This window comes from Leptinotarsa decemlineata, unplaced genomic scaffold (genome assembly GCF_025532065.1).
Source record: "Leptinotarsa decemlineata unplaced genomic scaffold, Ldec_3_MD MMD2_P_RNA_scaffold_2, whole genome shotgun sequence".
Taxonomy (NCBI): domain Eukaryota; kingdom Metazoa; phylum Arthropoda; class Insecta; order Coleoptera; family Chrysomelidae; genus Leptinotarsa; species Leptinotarsa decemlineata.
Window position 1 is genome coordinate 23112065 of NW_027412529.1, and position 23585 is coordinate 23135649.

The window sequence follows — 23585 nt, forward strand, 5'->3', positions numbered from 1 at the left end:
AATACTTCCATGCCCAAATTTTCTACTGAAAAATACAGTGGGAAATAGTAACTGCATAAAAATGCTTTTCCAGAAATTAATATTTCAAATATGACCTATCATTCCATATCAACTCACATATCTGTTTTCATGACTGTATTGTACTTTTTTCTCCTAAATGATATTTTTCTATCCATGCTATCACATTTTCAAGCTTTTTTTACCTGTACGTATAAAAAACTTCATGGCATCTATTCATAATTCAGTCTCGACTAAAATAAATTTGCAGAAAGTAGTACAATTCAATAAAAATTTTTGCTGTCAGGAGATTGGATAACATTGTGTTCGAAAAATATCTTCTGAAAAATAATCATTTCGATTGGATCGGAAGAATTAATTGATCTTATTACATTTTTCTTGGCAGGAATGAATAATTGAATTCCACTCTGAAGTACTGAAGCACAACTATCTATAAATATTTTTAAGGAATAGGTTAATGAATGTCATCTATCATCTAGTTAAACATTCCGTCATAATTTCCAATTTTTTACTTTCAGAAATGAATATTCTGAATGAACCTTTGTCATTGTTTATTTCAGTACAAATTTAATATTGCAAATGTTTTTTTATCGACTAATGAACCGCTGCAGATACTGGAAGGTTTCGAAGGTTGGAAAATAAACCCCGCTACGGTGTTTGAGGCCCAGTTTTCTGTAATCAATCAAGTTTATATATTTCTTTTATTCACCTCCTGACAATTTATGATAACTAGCTGCCTCTATTGAAAATAACTATAGTAGTTACAAGAACACTATTAATAGATAGGATTCATGAAAACAACATGAACTTGCTTCATAACAAATTTTTTGATCCAAAGAGGAAGATCAATTCCCATTTCTTTCATTATTTCACATGGTTCACTAGTTAGATACAGAAAAAATATAGATTTTTTTATAGAAGTTAGTATTATGTAGAGACATCTGTCGATTTTTTATTACCCCCCGACGGTTTTGCAGGTATTTGATTCCTCACTTTTGGCAACGCTGTATAGTTTTTTTTGATGAATAAAATTTCATTCAATGGTTTGAATACGACAAATAACAAATATACAGTTCAAAATGGGGTAATAAATCTTTCTATCGACTAATTTCTAATCAGTTTATTACATGCTCATTCAATTCATCTGATTATTGAGCATATACACTTCTTTATAATTGAAATGACGTAGCAGGTATACAAATTTCATTGATGAATTATAATTCATCATTAAAAGGGTTTCAGTTTCATCTGTTCTAGGTAAAAAAATTTTGAAGCAATATTATTTTTTCATTTCTGCTTTCTTCACATTAGTCACAAAATCAATGAATATGCTGTACATCTATATTTTCATCGTATTATTATGAAGTATCGATTAAAATCAAATAATAATTTCTATGGCATATAATTTTTTTTCGTTCATATATGATCTAATTTATCGAAATTTCATCCTTCAATAACAAGTTGACCAGTGTAATAGCTTTTATCTTCGAATGCAAATTTTTTTTCCGCTATCGCAATTGCAATCCGTCAGCAGAAATGAAGATGATTATTCATCAGCTAACAGAAAAAGATCTGATAAGAAACATGTTCATGATGCATGATGCACGCTTCCCAATCACCAGATATGCAATACTATTTTTAGATATCGAAAAATCTTCGGGTGATGACAGTCATCATCCGAAAACAAAAGTTGGAAATCGTAGTAATATGAACAACTTGAACAAATACAAACATTTCGAAAATGAACATTGGAACAAACATGAACATTTTGTATTTGCTTCATGTACCGTAATTTTCAGTTCAAATGTGGAATTATGATGGATATTTTCTGTTATTCCTTGATATTCCCAATTATATTATTAAAGCAAATAGGAAGCAAATAATGGAAAGCAGATTTGACATGTGCAGGATATTAGTGTAAATCATCCTGTAAGAATGAATAGTTTTAGTTTTTAGACGAGTTAAATTCAAGTGTCAAGTAGTTGATGTTTCCATATTGCCGACTTTATGAAGAGAATGCAGGAGTCAAGTTTTCCAAAGTGACTGAGATTGCATCCTCTAAATCGGCCAACCGCACCTTTCTTTCAGCCGAAGTTAAGCAAGAACCAAGGATTCATTTCGCCGGCGCAAATTCACCTAAATCCAGAGTAGGTAACCAGCCACACCCGTCAACTTCTGCGGCATCGAGGTCACGAAGCAGCTGTTCCAGAAAAAACAATGGTGGAGGAAAAAACGAAACCCAATGTTCAGTTTGCGGAAGAAAAAACCACACGGTAGATATATGTTCATATCGTGACCGTTTTTGCCATTTTTGCAATGAAAAGGGTCATTTGGCACCGATGTGCCCACATAAAAATTCAGGTAGTAAAAAAAGGAATTTCATAAAAACATTTTTCTAGATTCTGAGGAATATTCATTATTTACCTTGAATAACGAAACCAATTCGGTTTCAATAAATGTATCTGTGGATAAAAAAATGTACACTTTTACTTTGGATACGGGAGCTAGTTTTTCTGTAATGTCGGAATCATTTTATAAATTAAATTTTGATGATAAGATCTTGCAGACAACAAACAAAATTTTTAGTTTATATGATGGCGATAAGATTAAACCTTTGGGATTTATTAATTGTGAAATTGAATATAAGGGAAAACTGGGCAACTTTAATTTTTATGTTATTGAAAAGGCTTACCTCTTTTACTAGGACGTGATTTTTTCAATTCGTTCTATCTGACAATTTTTGATATGGAGAATCCATCAAAATTAACTTTAAATTTGAGTTATTTGGGTGATAAATATAAGAACTTGTTTGCTCCAGGCATAGGTGAATTTAACAAAGGGACAATATCAATTAGACTGAAATCAGGTATGGAAGCGAGTCCGAATTTTTTTAAAACACGGCCTTTACCATTTTCAATGAAAGAGAAAGTGGAAAAAAAGTTAGATCGACTTGAAAATTTACAAGTTATAAAGCTAGTTGATTTCTCTGAATGGAGTACACCTATTGTGCCCGTACTAAAAAGGAACGATTCAGTACGCATTTGCGGGGACTTCAAAGTTACGATAAATCCTTTCATAGAAATTGATCATTGAAATTGATATCCATTACCAAAAATTGAAAATTTGTTCAGTAAACTGGCTGGTGGTGTCCACTTTACTAAATTAGACATGTCCAATGCTTATCAGCAGATTTGTTTAGATGAGACTTCGAAAAAGTATGTTACAATTTTGACACACAGAGGCTTGTATTGATATAATCATGCTCCATTTGGTATTTCAAGTATGCCATCCAAATTCCAAAAAATTTTAGATTCTCTATTAGTAGATTTGGATAGAGTGGTTTGTTTTTTGGACGACATTCTTATCACGGGAAAAACCAGAGTAGAACATATTTTTCGTTAGAAACAGTGCTTTCACGTTTACAAAAGGCGGGACTTGAATTATCTTTCAACAAATGTAGTTTTTTTGAATCCAAAATATCGTATCTTGGATATGATATTAGTAAAGAAGGTTTGCATGCTTCTGATTCTAAAATTTCCGCTATTATTAATGCACCAATTTTATTCGATGTAACTTCATTACAATCTTTTTTATGTTTAGTGAACTACTTTGGCAAATTTATAAAAAATCTTTCCATTTTGTTACAACCTCTTTACAATTTACTGACGAAAAATACGGTATGGAAATGGACAAATTGTTGTCAAAAAGCGTTTGAGGAAGTGAAAGAAAAATTAATTTCTCCTCCTGTTTCAGTTCATTTTAACCCAGAACTACCTATAAAGTAAGTTATTGATGCTTGTGATTACGGAATTGGAGCGTTGATATCTCGCATACATTGCCTAATGGCATAGAAAGGGTTATAGCTTATGCTTTTAGAAAAATTTTGTATTTTATAGAAAGAAGCTCTAGCAGTTATTTTCGGTTTAAACAGATTTCATTATCACTAGTTAGGAAAAAAATGTACATTGGTAACCGATAATAAACCTTCATCATATATATTCCATCCTGATAAAAGAATCCCTGAATATGCTGCAAATAGATTGCGAAGATGGGCAATTATTTTGTCGAGTTATCAATATGATATAGAAGTTGTGAAATCAGAACATAACCCAGATTCTTTGTCTGAACTTCCGCAATCAATTGAGGACAATGTCAGGGGAAAATGTTGATTTTAATTTTGTTGAATATTTAGCGAATGCTGAACACTTTTCAGTAAATTTTTAATTAATTAGAAAGGAGACAGCTAATGATAGAATTTTGAATGAAGTGTTGAATTTTGTTGATAAAGGTTGGCCGAATTAGAAAAAGTTTCACAAAGAGAGAAATTTAAAATATTTCTATAAAATTAAATATGAATTATCAATTGAATCCGATTGTTCAATTTGGAATAACCGTATCATTATTCCTCAAGTTTTGAGAGAAGCAATTTTGACAGAGTCACATTCGACACACATGGGGGTAGTTGAAGTGAAAAATTTATCGCGTTCTTATTTTTGGTGGCCTGGTTTGGAAAAACAAATAGAGGAAATTTGTAGAGAATGCCCCAATTGTCTTAAAAATGAAATATGTCCAGACAAATCGATTTTACTCCCATAGCCTTGGCCAGAACAACCGTGGAGTAGACTTCATTTGGATTTTATGGGTCCATTTCATGATAAATATTTTCTTTACAAAGTTTTTTATTCGACATTATTTATGATTTACAGGAACATACAGACTATCTAAAATAACTTCTTCCTCATAGTCATCATTTTCGCGATCTTTAATTTCCTCTCGATTTTCATCATTCAATTCAAAGTGATGAATAATCCATTCTGGTAAGTATGGTTGGAGACTATACAGGAATCTTCTCAGGTTCAGTTCAAGCATAACCTCACAAAGTTGACACAATTCCAATTCATTATCCAAAAATTTGTTACAAACTTCTGCACCACTCCGATAGTTCTCAGCATCACGAAGACATAATTCGATTTGTTTTTCATCATAGCATACACTCATATCATAAATGCTTGCATGTTCGGCTCCATCACCCAACACCTTCAATTCAGGCGACAAATGTTGAACTGATGATTTGAGATCTACAACATCGATCCAATTTTGACTTGCATACTGCATCCACATCTTTGAAAGGTGGAACTGAAATCGAATAAAAAAACAATAAGCAACCTCCAACTTGTTTTCATGATATAATACTCACATTCCCATTTTACTTGTACTTATAAAGTGAGTGTATTCAACTAAGTTAGTAATGTTTATATTTCCATATAATTATCATCTAAATCATCTAATGTATGAATATTATTGAAACAAAAATAAATTCACTATAAATAATTACTATTATTATTCAATCATATTGAATTTGACTAGAGATCGCGTTTTCATGCCAGCAAAACTTTGTGGGCTCTGACCTAAATGTCATCGTATATTTACCACTCGATGAGTTGATACAAGTTATATCGTCATCACTGAATTGCAACGAAATACGTTTTGGTAGCCATGTTTTAAATACTTTATCATTGCTTCCATCTTCCAAAGTTAATAACGTTGATTTACCAAACCTTGTAGAATAAGTTGACATATTTTTAATTATGTACACTTCATCAATTGTCAATGATGATAAGGCCTGTACATTCAAATTATTGATTTTATTTAAGTCTACTTTTGAAACGGACATGATGAAAATATGTATCAAAATATAAACAATTTCCAACAGAAAAATACACTCACCGTCTTCCTTCTATTACGAACTGAATAACACTATTTGCATAGTGTGCCAGGCATTTCTTTTATGTTAAACAGTGCAAGTCACCCCCACCATGAAACCGTGAAAGGTTCACAATGCTAGTTGCTACCCACCTCCCAGCTGGATGCCTTAACAGATGTCGAAACGAACAAAAAGTGGTTGTTGCGCTCTCGTAGAGGGCAGACGTTAACACAGTCCTCGCCGCCTGCGCGTCACCATCGACAGCAAGGCTAGAGCGATGCGTTACGTCATAGCCATCGTCTCATCGAGAGATAGGTGAGGACACACCGATGAATACGCATTAATCAGCCACACGCCGTGGAGTGAACATCTCGCTCTCCTACCGTTGAACGGTTGCTGCTGTGACGTCACACCACTAATAACTTGGTGGGCTCACACCGATGGAATATTTATTACTTGGTGGATCTTTAAAGTATGAAGACGTATGTTTGTACATAGACAAGCACATGATGAAACCCTGTACCGTGCATTCTCACACACACACCAACCAAATGTAATTACGTCATTATGTCACACACACACAAAATCTCATATGAAAAAAAAAATCTGAACGATCCATGCACCAGGCACTTCACGGTCACATCGCCTTGATGTTACTAAACAAAAAAAAACAATTAATACGTCATAGTGGTGGGGGGAGGCCCAGAAACGGCTGTAATCTGCTACTGATATCTTTGAGAAGAAATGCAAACAACGAGCAACGAGTTTCATAAGATGCTATTTTTAAAAAACATGACAGTATTCGATATCTCTATAACCTACCTCCGTTGATAAAATGACTCCAATGAAATAAACGGACGATCTATGTAAGTAGTATTTGGTGCAATCAAGATGGATAGAAATACTTACCATGGTGTAATCACTTAAATCCCTCCTCCCTATGTAAAATATTTTGACGGAAACACTCGATCTACAGAAGGTACTCTTGATTCTTCATAAAATAAAGAGATCGGGAAACGATTCTTGTTCCAACTATCAACATGTGTACAAAGTTGGGTCAATCTTATTCCTCGCGTCGAGAGATTTTGACAAAACAAAAGCGAATCAGTTTAAACAACATGGTTTTTTATCCATCTTGGGTGTAATGTACACGGGGATGAATTTTTTCGCGATGAAGTTACAAATATAATAATAATAATAATACTTCCCTATTTGAAATTAGAAGAGTGTGAGGGTACTCACATTCTGAAAATTTCCGTCCTCTGTCCAACTATTGCATAGACCAAGTAATGTTGACAGACAATTATATAAATGATCAAGAATACACCAGTTATTTTGTCCGACATGGGGTAACTAATAGAGTTTCATAAAACCCTAACTTTGATTAGTCGGATAACCAAATTAACCAAATATTTTTGTGAGAAAAGATTGCTTCTCATTCAAAATATTTTCAACAAGATATCCTGAAAAATCAGCTGTGAGGTAATTATTTTTTTATATTTAAATTTTTCCAACGAAATATTTTCCTTTTTAATGTGAAAAAATCGAATGAAATTAAAAAGTTGAAGCGCTTTCGCGAGAAAACTTCCTACAACGTAGATTTTTCGTAGAGAAAAACTGACCAGCTGACCGAGATACATACGTTCACGAAGTTTTAGCCGTGATGTGATCATTTATTATTTTAGGTCTGGATTCGAGGACTTAACAACTACATTCAATTAACTCTTTTTTCACATTTCATTATTCATATAAAAAGGAAAGAATACTGATAATCATAATAGGTACTCACTTGAAAATATTTCACTGCCTGCGTAATTTGTCTTCCAGGTTTTGTTTTCAAACAGCTTACCATTTCGCTGTTGTTTTCTACTGGACATCCAACAATAGACGATAACTTTTTTGATCTTTGGAGAGGATTTTCTACTAAAACCCAGGGGTTTAGAGCTACTCCACTTTGTGATATACCCTTTGAGAAAAGGTCTGGAAATGAAAAATATGATGAATCAGTAATGATTTATCTTAAATGCAGTTGAAATTAATTTTCAGAAAGCGATTTTCTGTCGATAAAAATCCAATAAAATGGCCCATGCATGGTATACAAAGGGGGGGTGGCTACTCCTCATAGAAAATGGGTCAGACGTGTCGCTGTTGGGCTGAACAAAAAATATGTCATAATATAATAGGAAACTAGCGACCCGCCTCGGCTACGCACGGGTGCAATGCTGATTCTAAATATACTACAGAATGTCTTTATACACAATGTTCACAGCTTTTTTGTAAGAAGTAGACAATACAAACATAATTTCTTCATAGATTACTCTTTAAAAAGCGACATATAATTGGTCAGGTACTGCCGCATTTGCTATGTCCCTGTATCTGTAGTTGTAGAGTAGGGAGAGTGAGTGTAAGCTCACGCACTTAGGCCACACTCTCTTATGATAACTTTTTCACATGTATATTTCATATTTTATCACTTGATATTTTTCAACTCCAATGTTTACTTGTGTATGTGACGATTTCCATGCTTGTAAAAAAGTCTCAGGAAAAATAAGGTAGTGTATAATAAATCTTACGTGAAATTTTTCGAAACACCAGGTGTAATTACAACCAGATGAGGGATTTCTGATATATTTCTGAAAATTCCAGGAGATATCACAAGTGCTTTTCGATATATTGATGGACACATATATTTCTTTAGAAAATAGTCCTACTATAAAAGGACTCTTGCACCATCTCAAAGAACTCCTGAAGAAAATTACATCCATCTATCAATAAATTACTATTTATTTCACAATAAAATTGTACATGAAGTGATTAATAAGTGCTTATGTGATAACACAAAAAATTATATCATTATGCAATCAGAAACTTCTCGAAAAAAGGAGCCCACGTTTCAATTCAAATCATTCACATGAACAAGAGGAAGATTTTATTATACAGTGCCTTCATTTCAAAACTTCCCACCTCTAGTACTTCTTTTAGCAGGGAGAATTTGCCGTAGGAAAAAACACATCAATTTAGATAACGAGGAGGAAGTTTGAAACCAGTGCCAGTGGTATTTTAGGTTTAACCCCCTTACCCCTAGCTACCCCCACTTAATAATTTTAAATGGGACCCCCTATGTTGTAACACATCATTTTAAAGATCTTAAATATCCTCACTCAACCCCGCTTAGAAAACTGAAATTGGTTGATCAGTTCTCGTAAAATAGGGCAAAAAGAAAATGAATTATAACAAAATGCAAAAATTTATGGAACCGCTACCACTGACTCAATAACGGTATGTTTATGTCTTTTTTTTACACAGAGTTTTTTGCTTTAGCTGAAAGTGAGATAAGGGCACACAGTTGCTTCTTGGCGTTAGTTGCAATTAAATAGTGAAAACATTTATCAGAATTAGTTATTCCTGATTTTAAACTGTTTGTCAAGTGGTGTCAGTTGCACTGACAGTAATACAAATCGTAATGGTGTACACTTTACAAGAAAGAACTGAAATTATTTTTAATAATGTTGCTGAAGATAGGTGTGCTTGTAGGACAGCCCGGGTTTTTAATGAAAGGCATGCAGGCCAAAATGTGAGTCACCGATATGTTCTAGACCTTGTTCAAAAATTTGAAGAGACCAGTTCTGTGTGCAACAAAGCAGTGAAGCAGCAGATATTTCTTACGGAAGCCGCACAGATTGAGATTTTAGGCCAATTCGCCGTTGAGCCTACTACTTCAATTTCGAAAGTCGCTAAGTTAGTAAATATTTCAGTTGGTTCTATCCACAAAGTTTTAAAACTAAACAAGTTCTTTCCTTACAAAATGAGTATTCTTCAGCAACTCAGTGAGGATGACTATGATAGGAGAATTGAATTATGTGAAATAATGACTGCGAGAATTCAAAATGACCCGAATTTAATAAAAAATATTTGCTTCAGTGATGAATCAACTTTTTTTCTTGATGGCTTTGTAAATAAGCATAACTGTAGATACTGGGATAATGAAAATTCACACTTGTCTTGAGAGGATCATACGCAATATCCACAAAAATAAACGTCTAGGCTGGAATTCTGGGAAACAAAATAATTGGCCTATTTTTATTGAAGAAAATTCAACTGGTCAATTGTATTTAAACTTATTGGAAAATGTAATCGATCCACTCAAAACACGGTTCTTAGAACGCCAAGTTGATGAAGAAGACAACAGGACGGCGCACCACCACTTTACGCTACGCATTGCATGTCCGACAGTGGCTCGATCAACGGTATCCTGACAAAATGATTGTAAGAAGAGGCGCTCTGGAATGGCCGGCGAGATCTCCGTATTTAACGCCATTGGATTTCTTTCTCTGGGGTTATTTGAAGACAATGGTATACAAAACTCCCCCGCAGGACATTCAGGATCTAAGACACAGGATTACTGACACATGCAGACAAATTAATAACGAAACATTTACAAAAATCCGACAGGAATTCGAGAATAGATTGTACTTTTGCTTAGATACCAATGGTGAACATTTTGAACACCTAATAAAGTAAGGTACATTTATTTAACTGCAATAGCTATTATTTTATTTTTTATTATAATTAATTTTCTTTTTGTTCTATTTTACGAGAACGGATCAACCAATTTCAGTTTTCTAAACGGGGTTGAGTGAGAATTTTTAAGATCTTTAAAATGATGTGTTACAAGATAGGGGGTGCCATTTAAAATTATTAAGTGGGGGTAGCTAGGATAAGGGGGTTAAAACTAAAACATCACTGGCACTGGTTTTAAATTTCCCCGTCGATATCTAAATTGACGTGTTTTTTGCCTACGGCAAATTCTCCCTGCTAAACGAAGTACTAGGGGTGGGAAGTTTTGAAATGAAGGCACTGTATATTGTCGAAAAATTCATTAGGGTAAAAAAAAAATTAAAATGTTTGTTTCCCTCTATCACTCGCTGACGTCGAATGACATCACAATTTTCCTGTGATCAACCGACTATCACTAATGGTTTTATGCTTTTCTGTCACGCGTTTTTAAAGACGTACAAAATGTACGTCTCATCGCCCTATATTTTTGATGTATTATTTGGAGCGATTATCGTGATAATTTGGCACGTTACAAGGCAAATTATATGGGTTTTTTGAAGCATTCAAAATGGCAGTTTCAACGCATTATATTCTTGCGAAAATTTTGATGTGAATTATATTATCAAAAAAATACACTTCATATTGAATCATTCATTACTGAAATGCTGTTGACTTCTCTAAATTCGTTAGTTTCTCCAGTCCAAACCCACACAGCACCAGATATTCATGGAATATTTCCTGTATATCATAAAACGAACGTATATATTCCAAATATTCATAGAATATTCTTGGAATATATACATGCCTTTAGAATATTCATAGAATATGCTTGAATGAATATGGCAGGATTATTCCCGAAAGAATGTGCATTGAATGTCTATAAATGGATTATTCTCCCTTGAATATTCTAAGAATATTGTCGATCGAATATACCATATGGTATATTCTTAGAATATATCCCCACGGTATATTTTGGAATATTCTATACAATGGAATTTGAATTATCTTATAATAACGTATTCAAATAATTCAATATTATTAAAAACAAAAATATTTGAAGATCTTAATCGAATGCATAACCTAATGTATATAAACCTGATAGTGTTAACCAGTTTTTGAACTCAACGCGAAGATTCTGGATGAATTGCTCCAACAGCAACTGTTGGAAACGACAAAAAATTTGAATGGGCCAATAAATGAACCAATTGCATCTTTGTCTTTTTGTACTTGAAATTATTAAATTACAAAGCGAAAAATCCTGGAAACAGAGAAATGGGGAAGTGAAGAATTGGAGTAAACGTTTCTCATTGGTCAATTGAAGTGTAGCGCGCGACAGTCGAATATGCTCAGTGAAAGCGGCTGTCCCTTAATGCTTGGTACCTTTGCGTTAAATTCGACATTTGATTCAACATGGCGGTTGACGTGGCAGGTTCGCGTGTGTAATGCATGGTGTGTTGGTGTTATTATCAAAGTATAATTCTGTCACGTTCAATGTACCAATTATAATTTGGGGTTGTCCAATTTGCAGTACAGCGAATAGTTTGATTTTGGATCTTCAAACAGGAGAGTTGCATATATTCAGTCTTCAAGAAAAGTAAGTAAAATGCAATAGTATCGATAGTAAAGTCATGGTGATTAACCTACTATACCTCATTTTAGGTTCGAGGAGAGTTGGTGTGTGGGATTTGTTGGTTTGACTAAGTACATGTTTGAACTAGAGTGATTTCAGTTGTGTATCTTCAATAGAGAAAAGTAAGTGACTGACACATTCTTTTGTATCATTTGTTTTCATAATTTTTATCACTCGTTTTCAAGATAGTATCAATTTACCCAAAAGGAAATAGAGTGGTACCTGGTAGAGGCAGGTGCGCCAAGGAACTGAAAACGTAATGAGTACTTTTCAAAAAGATAATGCAAGTTGCTCTCCAAGTCATAAAATGTTGTAAATGTTCATGAGTAACTCATGCAAAAAATATCTATTTGATTTTTATTCCAGTTTTATTGTGCCACTTTCAAATAGTGATAATGAACGTTAATGTACATTTTGTTCCAGGTATTACTATTGAAACACTGGCTGATGCATTGTTGGACAAATATAAGGAAAACTATTCTAGTGAGCAAAGTTTGGATAACTCTAAGTAAGTGAAATTCATTAAAGAACCCATCATACCACTCATTTTAAATACTTCATTTGTGGGTTTATTTTTTTAAGTGAGAAACCTAACCTAACCTATTTCTTGATGTAATTCATTTTTTCTTTTTCAATGAAATGATATATTTATTATTTTTTAATTAGTGCTGATGAATTCACAGAGTTGTTATTTTAGTATATTTTTTAGTATACATTTGTTTGAGAGTAGGAACATCCTAATTTGAATACATTTCTAATATTTGTAATATGACAGTATTCAGGAATATTTTATTCAGTGAATAATTATTTTGAATTAGATTTTTTATTTTTAATATTGGTTGAAACCTCAAATATTTCAGTGTATATTGTTTTTAAAATATATTTGTTTATGAATATTATGTGTTTTATTACTTGTGTGAATCTTGCATCAAAATGCAATATATAATCATGCCTAATAGCGTTTACTCGTCACATTCTTGGAATATTCCAAATATTCCTAGAATATTCATAAAATGTATATAAAGAATATTCTATGGTGTTTCCCTATTGTATATTCCTACAATAAACTAAGAATATCCTGAATATTTTATGAATATTCCTCGGGTCCTATTCCTGGAATATTCTTAAGAGAATATACCTTACATATTCTAAGAATATTATAAGATATTCCAAGAATATTCCCAAGGAATATTCTTAAAATATATCGAAGGTTCGCCAGGAGCACTTCCAGGGAATATTCTCCAGAAGATATATATATATATATATATATATATATATATATATATATATATATATATATATATATATATATATATATATATCCTTACATATCCTTAAATGTATATTCATGAAATATACCTGGAATATCTATTGCTATGTGGGAAGACGTCCCTAATGTTTTTCTTGAACGTTGTATTTCGAGGCATCGTATATACTGTCATGTATTTTTCCTAAACAATGTATTTTAAGTCACCCTGCAAATTTTTTCTGTTATATTTACCCCCTCCAGAGATTTTTAACCTTAGGCATCTCCTGATGATGCTAACTGACCAAAGGCGCTATTTTGAGCCTATCAAATATCCAAACAATGGATATACTGTGTGGAATGAAACTTATCTTTTGATTTTAGTGTTACTTTTGAACCATGTATTTCGTTCCAAAGTGGGTAACTTACATAAACACTCTTGAAAATCATTTCAATGAAAATGAAGTACAAAAAAAAATCCGAAATTTGTCTCACTTTATTTATTTAAAAAAAGGGGCTTGAAATATCCTGTTTGATAGTTTGTTCAATTATCTATCCAACATTTTTCCATTTTTGAGAATCAATTCTGAAAAATTACAAATTCGGGCTCTGGAGTACTAGAGCCCGAATTTGTAATTCGTCATGTGTAATTCGTCAAATAATAGTCATGTTTTTTTAATGATGTATTTTGAGACACACTGTCATGTTATTTCTTAAATGATGTCACAACTTGTACACTTATTGACGGCATGTTTTTTCTTTCACGTTAGCAGCCATGTTTTTTCTTTATTCCGATTTTTCATTCATTATTTTTATACCTTTATTTTAATATTCAACCACTTTTTTATCTTTCAACTGAATCTCTCCGATATTCATCTTATCCTTCTACGCATCGATTACACCCACGTCTCTTTCCCACTCACTAACATAACGACGTCCCCTAGGAAATACGTCACAGTCCTCGCAAGTTGCTCTACTAGTGAATTTACAATTTACCTCAAACGACTGAGTTATATCACTTGAATTGTCTAATAAAAATACAATTTAATAAATTTGTGTTGACCTCCTAGCCCGCTTCCTATTCGATATAATCTCAAAAAAGCCAACACTTTCTATCAAAGCAAAACGTAAAATGAATTTTACGGGTGAATACTATAAAGTAGGTATAAGCATAACCTCAAAATCGAGTCTCTCGTCTTTGAAACATGAAAAACGAGCTGAAATATTTTTATTTTCTCAGAAATATTTTTTATCGGTAGTTATATCACTAGACCTCAAAATATTATCGATGCACTTCTATTTTTCAACAAAAACTCTGTAATTCAGCAATAGCATAAGAGCAAACAGCATGATAAAACTAGGAGAGAGTAGGTGGTTCTATCTATTACTGTTTGCTCGATCGGTACTGCTCAAAAATAACAAAGTTCGAAAAGGATGGTATTCGTAATGATTATTTCCTGAAATATTCTCAGGTGAATGCATCGATACAAAAACAAATATTTCTAAAATTAAATCAATTTTATTACCCGAACAATGAGAAATTCCAACAAGAATATTAGAAAGTTCGATTGGTGAGATTACAATGCTCGAATATAAACCGAGTACGTAAATGGATAAACTCGTATTTGTCAATAATTGACTCGACGCCAATAGATGCATTAGGTGTAGGTACGTCGCGTTTTCTTTTCGATTTTAATGAAATTGACACTATTTACAATAGTATTTTGATTCGAATTAAAAATGTCTAATTATTCCAATAAGTTTCGATTATAATCTTGAGTTTTCTGGATATCATATATAAATTGCTGGTATTCAAGCAATTCATTAATTCAGACTTTCTCTGTCTAATATTATTTAAAATGATTTGAAATCCCTGAAAGGGCCAATACAATTGAAAATTGAAATTAATAGAGCTGAAAATAACAATTATATTAGGCACAAAAAGGTAATACCTCGTTAGTCCTTAGCTCGCACAAGTTTCTCAATTTCTGAGAGTTGTCGTTCGTATGGGGGCGACAGCTGATTAACGGAAAAACAGATTGTTTTAAACAAGAAATCCTGAAATAAAATTATTGTGAGATAAAATACAAACAAAAAATAGAAAGTTTGAACTATTGAACAAAAAAAGGAAATGGAAGTTAAGATTTCAAGCCAAGTTACTTCACGATGTTTCAATTGTTAGTATCCACAATCGTCTTCGGATGATGACTGGACTTATTCCTCCGATAAATGAATATTTATAGGTCATTCGAGTGCTTTCATCTATCCCTCCTTCCCTCTCTCCGCTTCACCGGCTTAGCGGTTGATTATGGGTTTCCTTATATTGCGTATGTCTACGCTAGCTTGGCTGAATACGTTGTTGGACAACATATATGCGGCTTCTTTGAATTTCCTCCTAAACCTGTGTTCCTCCCTGTGGATGATCTCAGCTTGGGACCACTTAATGTTATGTTGATGATTCCAAATATGTTCTGCAGCAGCCTGCACAATCGCGCAGGCTGCTGCCAAAGTCTGTTCACCATCACTTTGGAGTAACCATTTCGTTGAAGATCATTTTTGATGATGCCTATTTCCTTCACGAGACCTTCCTTCGTATCACAGTTTAATTGTTCGAATTTTAAATTTTTTGCTTGTATTTCAGTTCATTGTAATTTAATTTCAGGATTTTTTGCTTAATATACATGTGTATGTATAAATGCTTGTACATTTCTGTACAATTCTGTACATTTCTGTACAAGCTTTATGGAAACTTTTATGGAAACAATCATTTTTCAAATCATCTTAAAGAACAATTCGTTCAGGCCAGTCTCAACTCCCTACACTGTAGGTTATTGGACTGACACCTATAAGAAAACAACTACTCCCCTGACTAATACCACGAAGGGCGTTGGATTATATCCGACAGGTGTCAGTGCAGGCTTCTTCACTGAAGTTGTTCCTGCATATGCTGTTGGCGATACAACTGCCGCAATATATTTTCAATTATTGGAATACACTTGCAGACCGGCTTCGGGCTGTTTTGGACTCTCGTTAGTGTAAGGTAGTGTATATATCAACATAAAGTCGATGATTTTCGATAATTGAAAATCAAATTCCTCGAACTAAGCTGAAGCATACATCAAACAATAGGTTTGTCATCGCCCCATCTGCCTGTGTACGAGGTAACCAACTGCATATCCGAAATTTGCCCAATTCCTCGTATAAGGAAAGAAAACTTTTCACGAACAAAAACGAATTGTTCTTTTAGATTATTTGATTTATAGCCAGTCTTCATGTATGCCAGTCTTCAGAAAAAGCCAGTCTTCAAGGAAAGAAAACTTTTCACGGACAAGAACGAATTGTTCTTTTAGATGATTTGATTTATAGCCAGTCTTCAAGTGTGCCCACTGACTATGTGTGAAAAACGATCATTTTTGAATATTTAATTTCATTGGTTCAGTTGGATTAGAAAAGTGATTGACTAACTAAGCCACGGGAGCCACTATGATTCAAGAATAATCGCACTTAGATGTAAATTTCATGGCTATTACCTGTTACCTCGGCCACCGCTGTTCGGTGGCCGAGCCTTCAATTTTATCATCATTTCATTGGTCTGAAGGCAATAATCAACATAAATTCTTTCACATTTTTTCCAGACTAAAAGTGCCGAAAAAAAATTTTTGATTTTTTTTACGTGTTTGATATTTCAACTGTCATGAATGAAAAAAAAATTTATTGTTCATCAAAAACCAAGTGTATCAGAGAAGAACTTTCTAAAGTCAAAAACAGCACAAATTCACCTAAATCACAGCAATTAGGGCAAATATAGTGGAATTATTTATTGTCTTCCAAATCTGATTGCATCTATTGATTCCGTTATTTAGGAGCTGCCTAAACCAATCTCAACAACAAAAAAAAACAACAGCTGAAATCAGTTCATACAAATTTTGAAGAAGTTAAAACTATATCCGTAGCTTCCACTGAAGATAAAAGGATATAAAGTCATTTTGAGAAGATCTACTACAGTATAACTTCCAAAAATAGCCTTCGATTCAACAAAATGCATTAAACTGTATATGTCAACAAAAAATTGTATATTTGCAGTTCATAGATCCCCTAGTACAAACGAATCTGGTTTTATAGAAGCATTATTATCTAGCACCCTCCATGAACATACCTTTAGTTATTTTGAATTTACTTTTCTTAATGGGGATTGAAACATTGATATTTTGAATAATAGTAATGAATCTGACGACTACTTGAATGCGTTGTATAAAAAAAGGTTTTGTATCATCGTTTAATAGACTGCGCAATCATCAATCTGCTTGATTCACATTTTGTTTGGGAAAAAAGTAAAAACTACGTGGACACCATCACTGATCACTGATCATTATTCCATACTAGTAGCTTTTTAAACAATCGATACGAGCAAGGGAAAAACTGAAACTACACTCCACAAACTCAATGAAAATAAACTTGGAACTTTATTAAAAAATGAATAATTTATTGAAGTGTGAAGATGCTGAACTTTCCGTTCATGTATTTCTCAATAAGTTCACGACATTAATTGATGAAGCGACCAAAATTATCAAAGTGGAAACAATTATGAAGAAAAGTAGGTTTGATAACAGTGGGCTCAATCAATTCAATAAAATATCGATATAAATTGCCCATAAACACGTGAAAAATCCAAGAAATGAAGATTTGAAAACTCCAATATAGAAACTAAGTGAACAAATTACTTTGAAAGGCAAAAAAACTGTCTTAAAATCTGTTTTTCCGTTAACCAGCTGTCGCACCCCTACGAACGACAACTTCAGAAGTCAAAACTTGAGCAAAATGTAACTATTTCGAAACAACAATCCTAAAAAATGTAAATTCATTGAAAAGTATATGGAACATAATAAATTATTATATAAATGATTATGACAATCAAAACCTCGGGTTGGTATTAGAAAATAGAATCAAATTGGGAGATGAACCGGAAATCTGCAAAAGTCTGAATGAATTATTCTCCAAAATTGTTATAAAATTAGCGGAAAAATTAAGAACAACTTCCAAGAGGAAGAAGGAAATAATAATAGGTAATACATAAACTCGATGTACTTGAAACCAACAACCACTGAATAAGTAAAAAACATAATATTGTTGTAAATCATGCCCTAAACAAAACGCCGGTGGTAGCCATAAACCAATTGTGACGTGGCTAAGAGCGCGCCCAGTCCGACCGACTTTTCGCGAATATTCGATAATCGCTGCCGTTCTACATGTGACGGGAATAATGCTACCGGCTTTCATGGAATTCCGATGAATTTTCTAGCGCTTTCAATTGCCAAATATAAACGCGATCCACTGACACAGTCAAGTGGACGTGACAGTGCGGTACGCGGAGCGATCTAATAAAGCGATCGACATTTGAATAGTTGAAGTTTGAGTTAAAGTGTTTCGTTGTATTGGAAATGAAATAAAGTTAAAGTTTGATGATTATACAGTGTAGTCAATTAATGATAAACCCACAGGAAAAAACGTAACAATATCAACTATCAAAAATAAAAAGTCACCTGATCCTGATGTACAACCTGGGTGTACAACCTTCCATAACCTGAAAAATAAACTAAGCTAAATATATTATGTAATAAAGGGTAAACTGAGAAGTTCACCTCGAAAAGTTACTGCGTAATATTAACCACCGAAGATTCCTATTAGTTAGTAACTTGTATTCATAAATTTTCTCTACAAAAAAAATTAATATTCATACTTAGCTTTCTTTAGTTGTCTACGTTTCGGAAAACAATTTTTTTACGTTTTTAAAACCTAAAATCACTTCAAAACTCTCTCCTCAAATCGTGAATAACTTCAATAATTTTGACATACGTCAAAAGAAATAAATGTTCAGATGTGATATGCGATAACCTACATGAATGCATATACTGGATGTTTTTTGGGAATTCAGATAAGGTTCATATTTCCATTTTCAACCTCTCTTCTTAGTAATGGCAACCAAGTACATTTCATTATTTTGACGAGTGCCAAAATAATTGAAGCTATTCACAATTTGAGGCGAAAGTTTTGAAGTAATTCACGTTTTGAAAACGGAAAAAAATTGTATGACTATTAATTTTTTTTTCAATTGATGTTTTCAACATGTTGGCAAAATTCATGAATACGACAAATTACTGACTGATTGGACACTTCATTGGTTTATATTACGCAGTAACTTTTCGGAATAAACTTTTCAGTTTGCCCTTTATTACACTTCAGCAGATTCTCTATTGACTTAACTTTGTTCATTTTTCAAATCGTGGATGATTATACACCAAAAAACAGAAGTATTGAATCCTTCACAAAAAAAATGTCTTTCAAAGAATACTCTGTTATATTTTCAAAATATGCGTGAAACAAGGTGTTCAACTGAAAACTTTCGAAGAAGTGGGGGGAATAAAACATATATGCACAGCTGCAGACCAATATCATTGACAAGTTTCTTTTCTGAACTTTTTCAAAAAGTTATGAAGAACCGGCTAGTACTATACCTATATACCTCAAAAAGTTCAATATTACTTCTGAGAGACAATATGGTGACTTCTTGATAATTTACCAGCGCTACTTATTTTCTTCGCTGATGGTACCGTTATTTTATATACTTGAAATTCCTGGAATGCAGTGAAAGAAATTGCAGAGAAGGATTCGAATTACATCCTTTACATAACCAACTGATTCAACTCTAATTTAGCAACAGTTAATGTTGAAAAAACTATAGTTATTCCTTTCACATTATACAAAAATTATTCACCAACCTATAACAATATTAATATAACTAATGAGAATGTGAATATATTCCTCAGCTCAAAATAATTTTGAAATTTATTTATATTCGTTTTTGAGGTGGAGTGTTCACGTGGCAAAAATGAGAAATAAAATAAAATCATTACTATATAATTTCGTCCCACACGAGTCTGTCCCGATGTTTTATTCGATGGGCTGAAAGTGCTAGACATAAGACAAATGTACGACTTGACAATATTAGTTTTCACTTATCAGAACAAAAATATTTCGAAAGGATTGATCACAGACAAAGCGATTGTTCAGTGTAGAATCAGTATTCTTACCTAAAAAAATACATAGGACAAAAGATATCCACTTACTTATCACCAAAACTAAGTAATCGTCTCCCGTTGTAACTATAAAGTTTATATTCGAGAAAAAGCACAGGTAATGGATATTAGTTAATTGTCGTTCCTCTATTCACAATATCATTGACACAACTTAAAAACATTGAATGTCTTATATCATGTTTTATGTAGCCTTTCAAATTATTGCAGTATCCTTAGAAAATAAATTCTTTCGATTTGAAATTCCACTTTTTATGTTTTTCATTTGAAATGTGCATACGTTATACACACGCAAGTCCTGAATGTTTCAAATCAGTAATGGATATTAGTTAACGATCGTTCTTATATTCATAATATCATTGACCCAACTTAAAAACATTGAATTCTCATATCATTTTTATGTAGTCTTTCAAATTATTGCAGTATCCTAAGGAAATCAATTCTTTTGATTTGAAAGTTCACTTTCTACGTTTTTCCTTTGAAATGTGCATATGTGATACATACCCAAAAAGTCCTGAATGTTTCAAATCAGCATTTATATCAGTCCAAGCTTCTTCTATATTTTTGTCTCAAAGCAATAGTACCTACGACCTCTGTTTTTAAATAGCACGCGGTGTTCAATGCTTCTGTCCAAATATCTTAGAGCTTTCTCTTCTGTTAATTCTTTCATCTACTTCGTTTTGCTAAGTTGTATATTCGATAGTCATTTGATGCAATATTCCATTTTTCATTAAAAATTATTTCATAAAGTGACTCATTTATCATTTCGCGTTACCTGTATGATGACATTTGATTTTATACGAAGATTCATTTTCAACTTTTAATTTGAAGTCTCTCAACTTCTCGAAAACTTCCGGTTTATTTTTCAAAAAGTAAACGTATATGAATATGATGATTTAACGTCTTCACTTAAGGACACTTCCAATTTATTTGTCGCCCTTGTTACTGAATATTAGGAAGTATTAGGATACTATTGATCTTGGCAACATTGCTTGTAAAATCTATTTGAAGTCGCAGCAGTGAATGCTTTTCCATCAGCCATATTTTTGAGTCGTTTCATACCTTCATCTTCATAGCTAAGATGCCCAAGTCGACGATGCCATATTTCATACGAATCGTCTTTGATTGTACAGAGTACAGTTTTTTTGCAGTATTCAATCTGTAGAGGTCACCATCTTTTGACATAGCAATTGCTATTCATTTTTTACTTTTCTTCGTTCTAATTTTGCATCTTGTGGTTGTTATATCTTTTCTTTACAGTTGTTTACAATAAATCAAAATAGACTTCAATCCAGGTGCACACCTAACTTCTCTTATTGGAGGTTTTAAAGTTTGACCATCATTATCTAGTAACACATAAATTTCACCAATTTCTGTTATTTGAAGCTGTTCATCCGATGTAGTGGTTACATAATCACCATCATTAGCCAATCTGAACGTTCAGTGAGATGCACCGAGACACCCTAGTCCACAAACCAATCATCAGGACAAAAATATCATTATTTTTTTTTTCAGTACTGTAGTATGAACAACTAGTCCAGTTTCAGTATTTTTGGTCTTTTTTTCTGTTTTTTTGGTAACAATTCTTGTGTGATGTCCTAATTATGAATTATGACACACTTTCCTTTGAATTTTGATTTGATTGCTGTTGACCCTTAACACTCGTCGCAGATTCATTTTCAGCATTTTCGTACCGCTTCTATTGAGAGTCTCTCTTTGACCAGGTCAGTTGTCAGAGTCATACCATTATTTTTAAGAGCCATTATCAAGGGTTTGTAAACTGAAGAAAATCAAAGCTGCTGGAACACCGTCTTTTATTTCATTGTCGACGGCTCTCAATTGTTGACCTATTTTCATTTTTCGACAAAGATTTATCATCCATATTTGTGAAGTCAGCGTAGCGAATTGAAACTAATTATTCTATCAGTGTCGCAACTCTTGAGAAACCTTTGGATTCGAAAATAGTTCCGCTACGGCAAGTTTGTTCATTTTGTCAGCGCTTTTGCTACCATTAACTTAGTCCATCAAGTCGCAATTTATCAAATGAATTGCCATTGCGTACTTCCCATCCATGTGATCGGAACTTCCCTCGAGTTTCTTAAAAGGTGGGGGACCTGCCGTATTTGTTATTGACGTCATTTTTATTTTCCTTATGAAACATTTCCCTCTCACTAAATTTCAATTGTGTATAATACTTCAACACTATTATACGCCTTTTCAATAATCTGGTCCCATACCCAGTTGCAGATAAGTTGAAAAATAAGCAAAATGGAAAACTGGGAATAACTTTTCATAACAAACTACAGTATTTTATTTTCATTTTTAACGCCGAATCATGAATAACGACAAATAACAACAGAAAAAAAATATTAATACAGTTTATTTTATGATTTTCACTATAAAGGGTTTTACAAAAACCGCGGCACGTGTTTCGCAATACAAATAGCTTTCTCAAGCGTAAAATATTTTTTTTCATCAAGATGATATCAAGAAAAAACATGGCGTCAATGTGTGGCAAAATATATCATTTAAGATATAAACATGAGAGTTTAACGTTTCAAAGTGCGATTCATCAATGTGTACAGAGTGTCTCAAAACACATCAATGAAAAACACATGGCGTGGGGTATACAGGGTGCGTCAAAATACATCATTCAAAAAAAAAACATGACATTTTAACGAGGCTGTAATGTTTCAACGTGCGATCCCTCAATGTGTGTAAAGGGTGTCTCAAAATACATCATTAAAACACATGTCGGTTTAACGGGAGTATGGCGTTTCAACATGCTATACCAATGAGAAACGTAAATATATTCAAAAGTGTCGGGGACTTGCGGAGTTAACGATCAAAAATAGTGCAATGGGGTAAGTCAAGTATTCGGTAATTACATTTCAAATTATGTTGTTTTATGTGCGTTTATCGTTATCGTTTAGTCGTCATTGTCGTTTTTTCGTGTTTCAATATGACAGTCATCTGTCATTCAACGCGTTCCGCTGACCAAGTGAATATCATCCGGAGATGACTAAAATCCATGCATTGTCGCATGAAGGTTCATTTTACAAATTTTCGGACCCCTGAACGGAACCTTAAGTAACACTCAGCCTAACTCATGCTACAAAGTGGTGTCGGTCAGCCACTCAGAAGGGGGAACCAATATCGACTAGATGATTGAACTCGATAATGAGGGTCGAATAATAATAATGAGATAATAATAATAATGATGGTGATCGTCGGCGTGATCGTTGGTGATGGCGTGGCAGAATGATTTGTGAAAAACAAAGATGGGAGAACATGTCAGAAGGGCACTGAGTTGTATATTCGCTAATAATGATCGATAAC

The 23585-nt window shown here is 33.2% G+C and overlaps 1 protein-coding gene across 2 annotated transcripts in view; it reads right to left on the bottom strand.

The window, feature by feature from the left end:
- The window catches only part of LOC111505753 (venom carboxylesterase-6), a 106120-nt gene that overhangs the window by 63013 nt on the left and 19522 nt on the right, over positions 1–23585 (bottom strand). For both annotated transcript variants that reach the window (XM_023160617.2, XM_074185863.1), the window contains one exon: positions 7512–7702. In XM_023160617.2, the coding sequence (XP_023016385.2) occupies positions 7512–7702 (191 nt within the window). The remainder of the gene's footprint in view (positions 1–7511; positions 7703–23585) is intronic.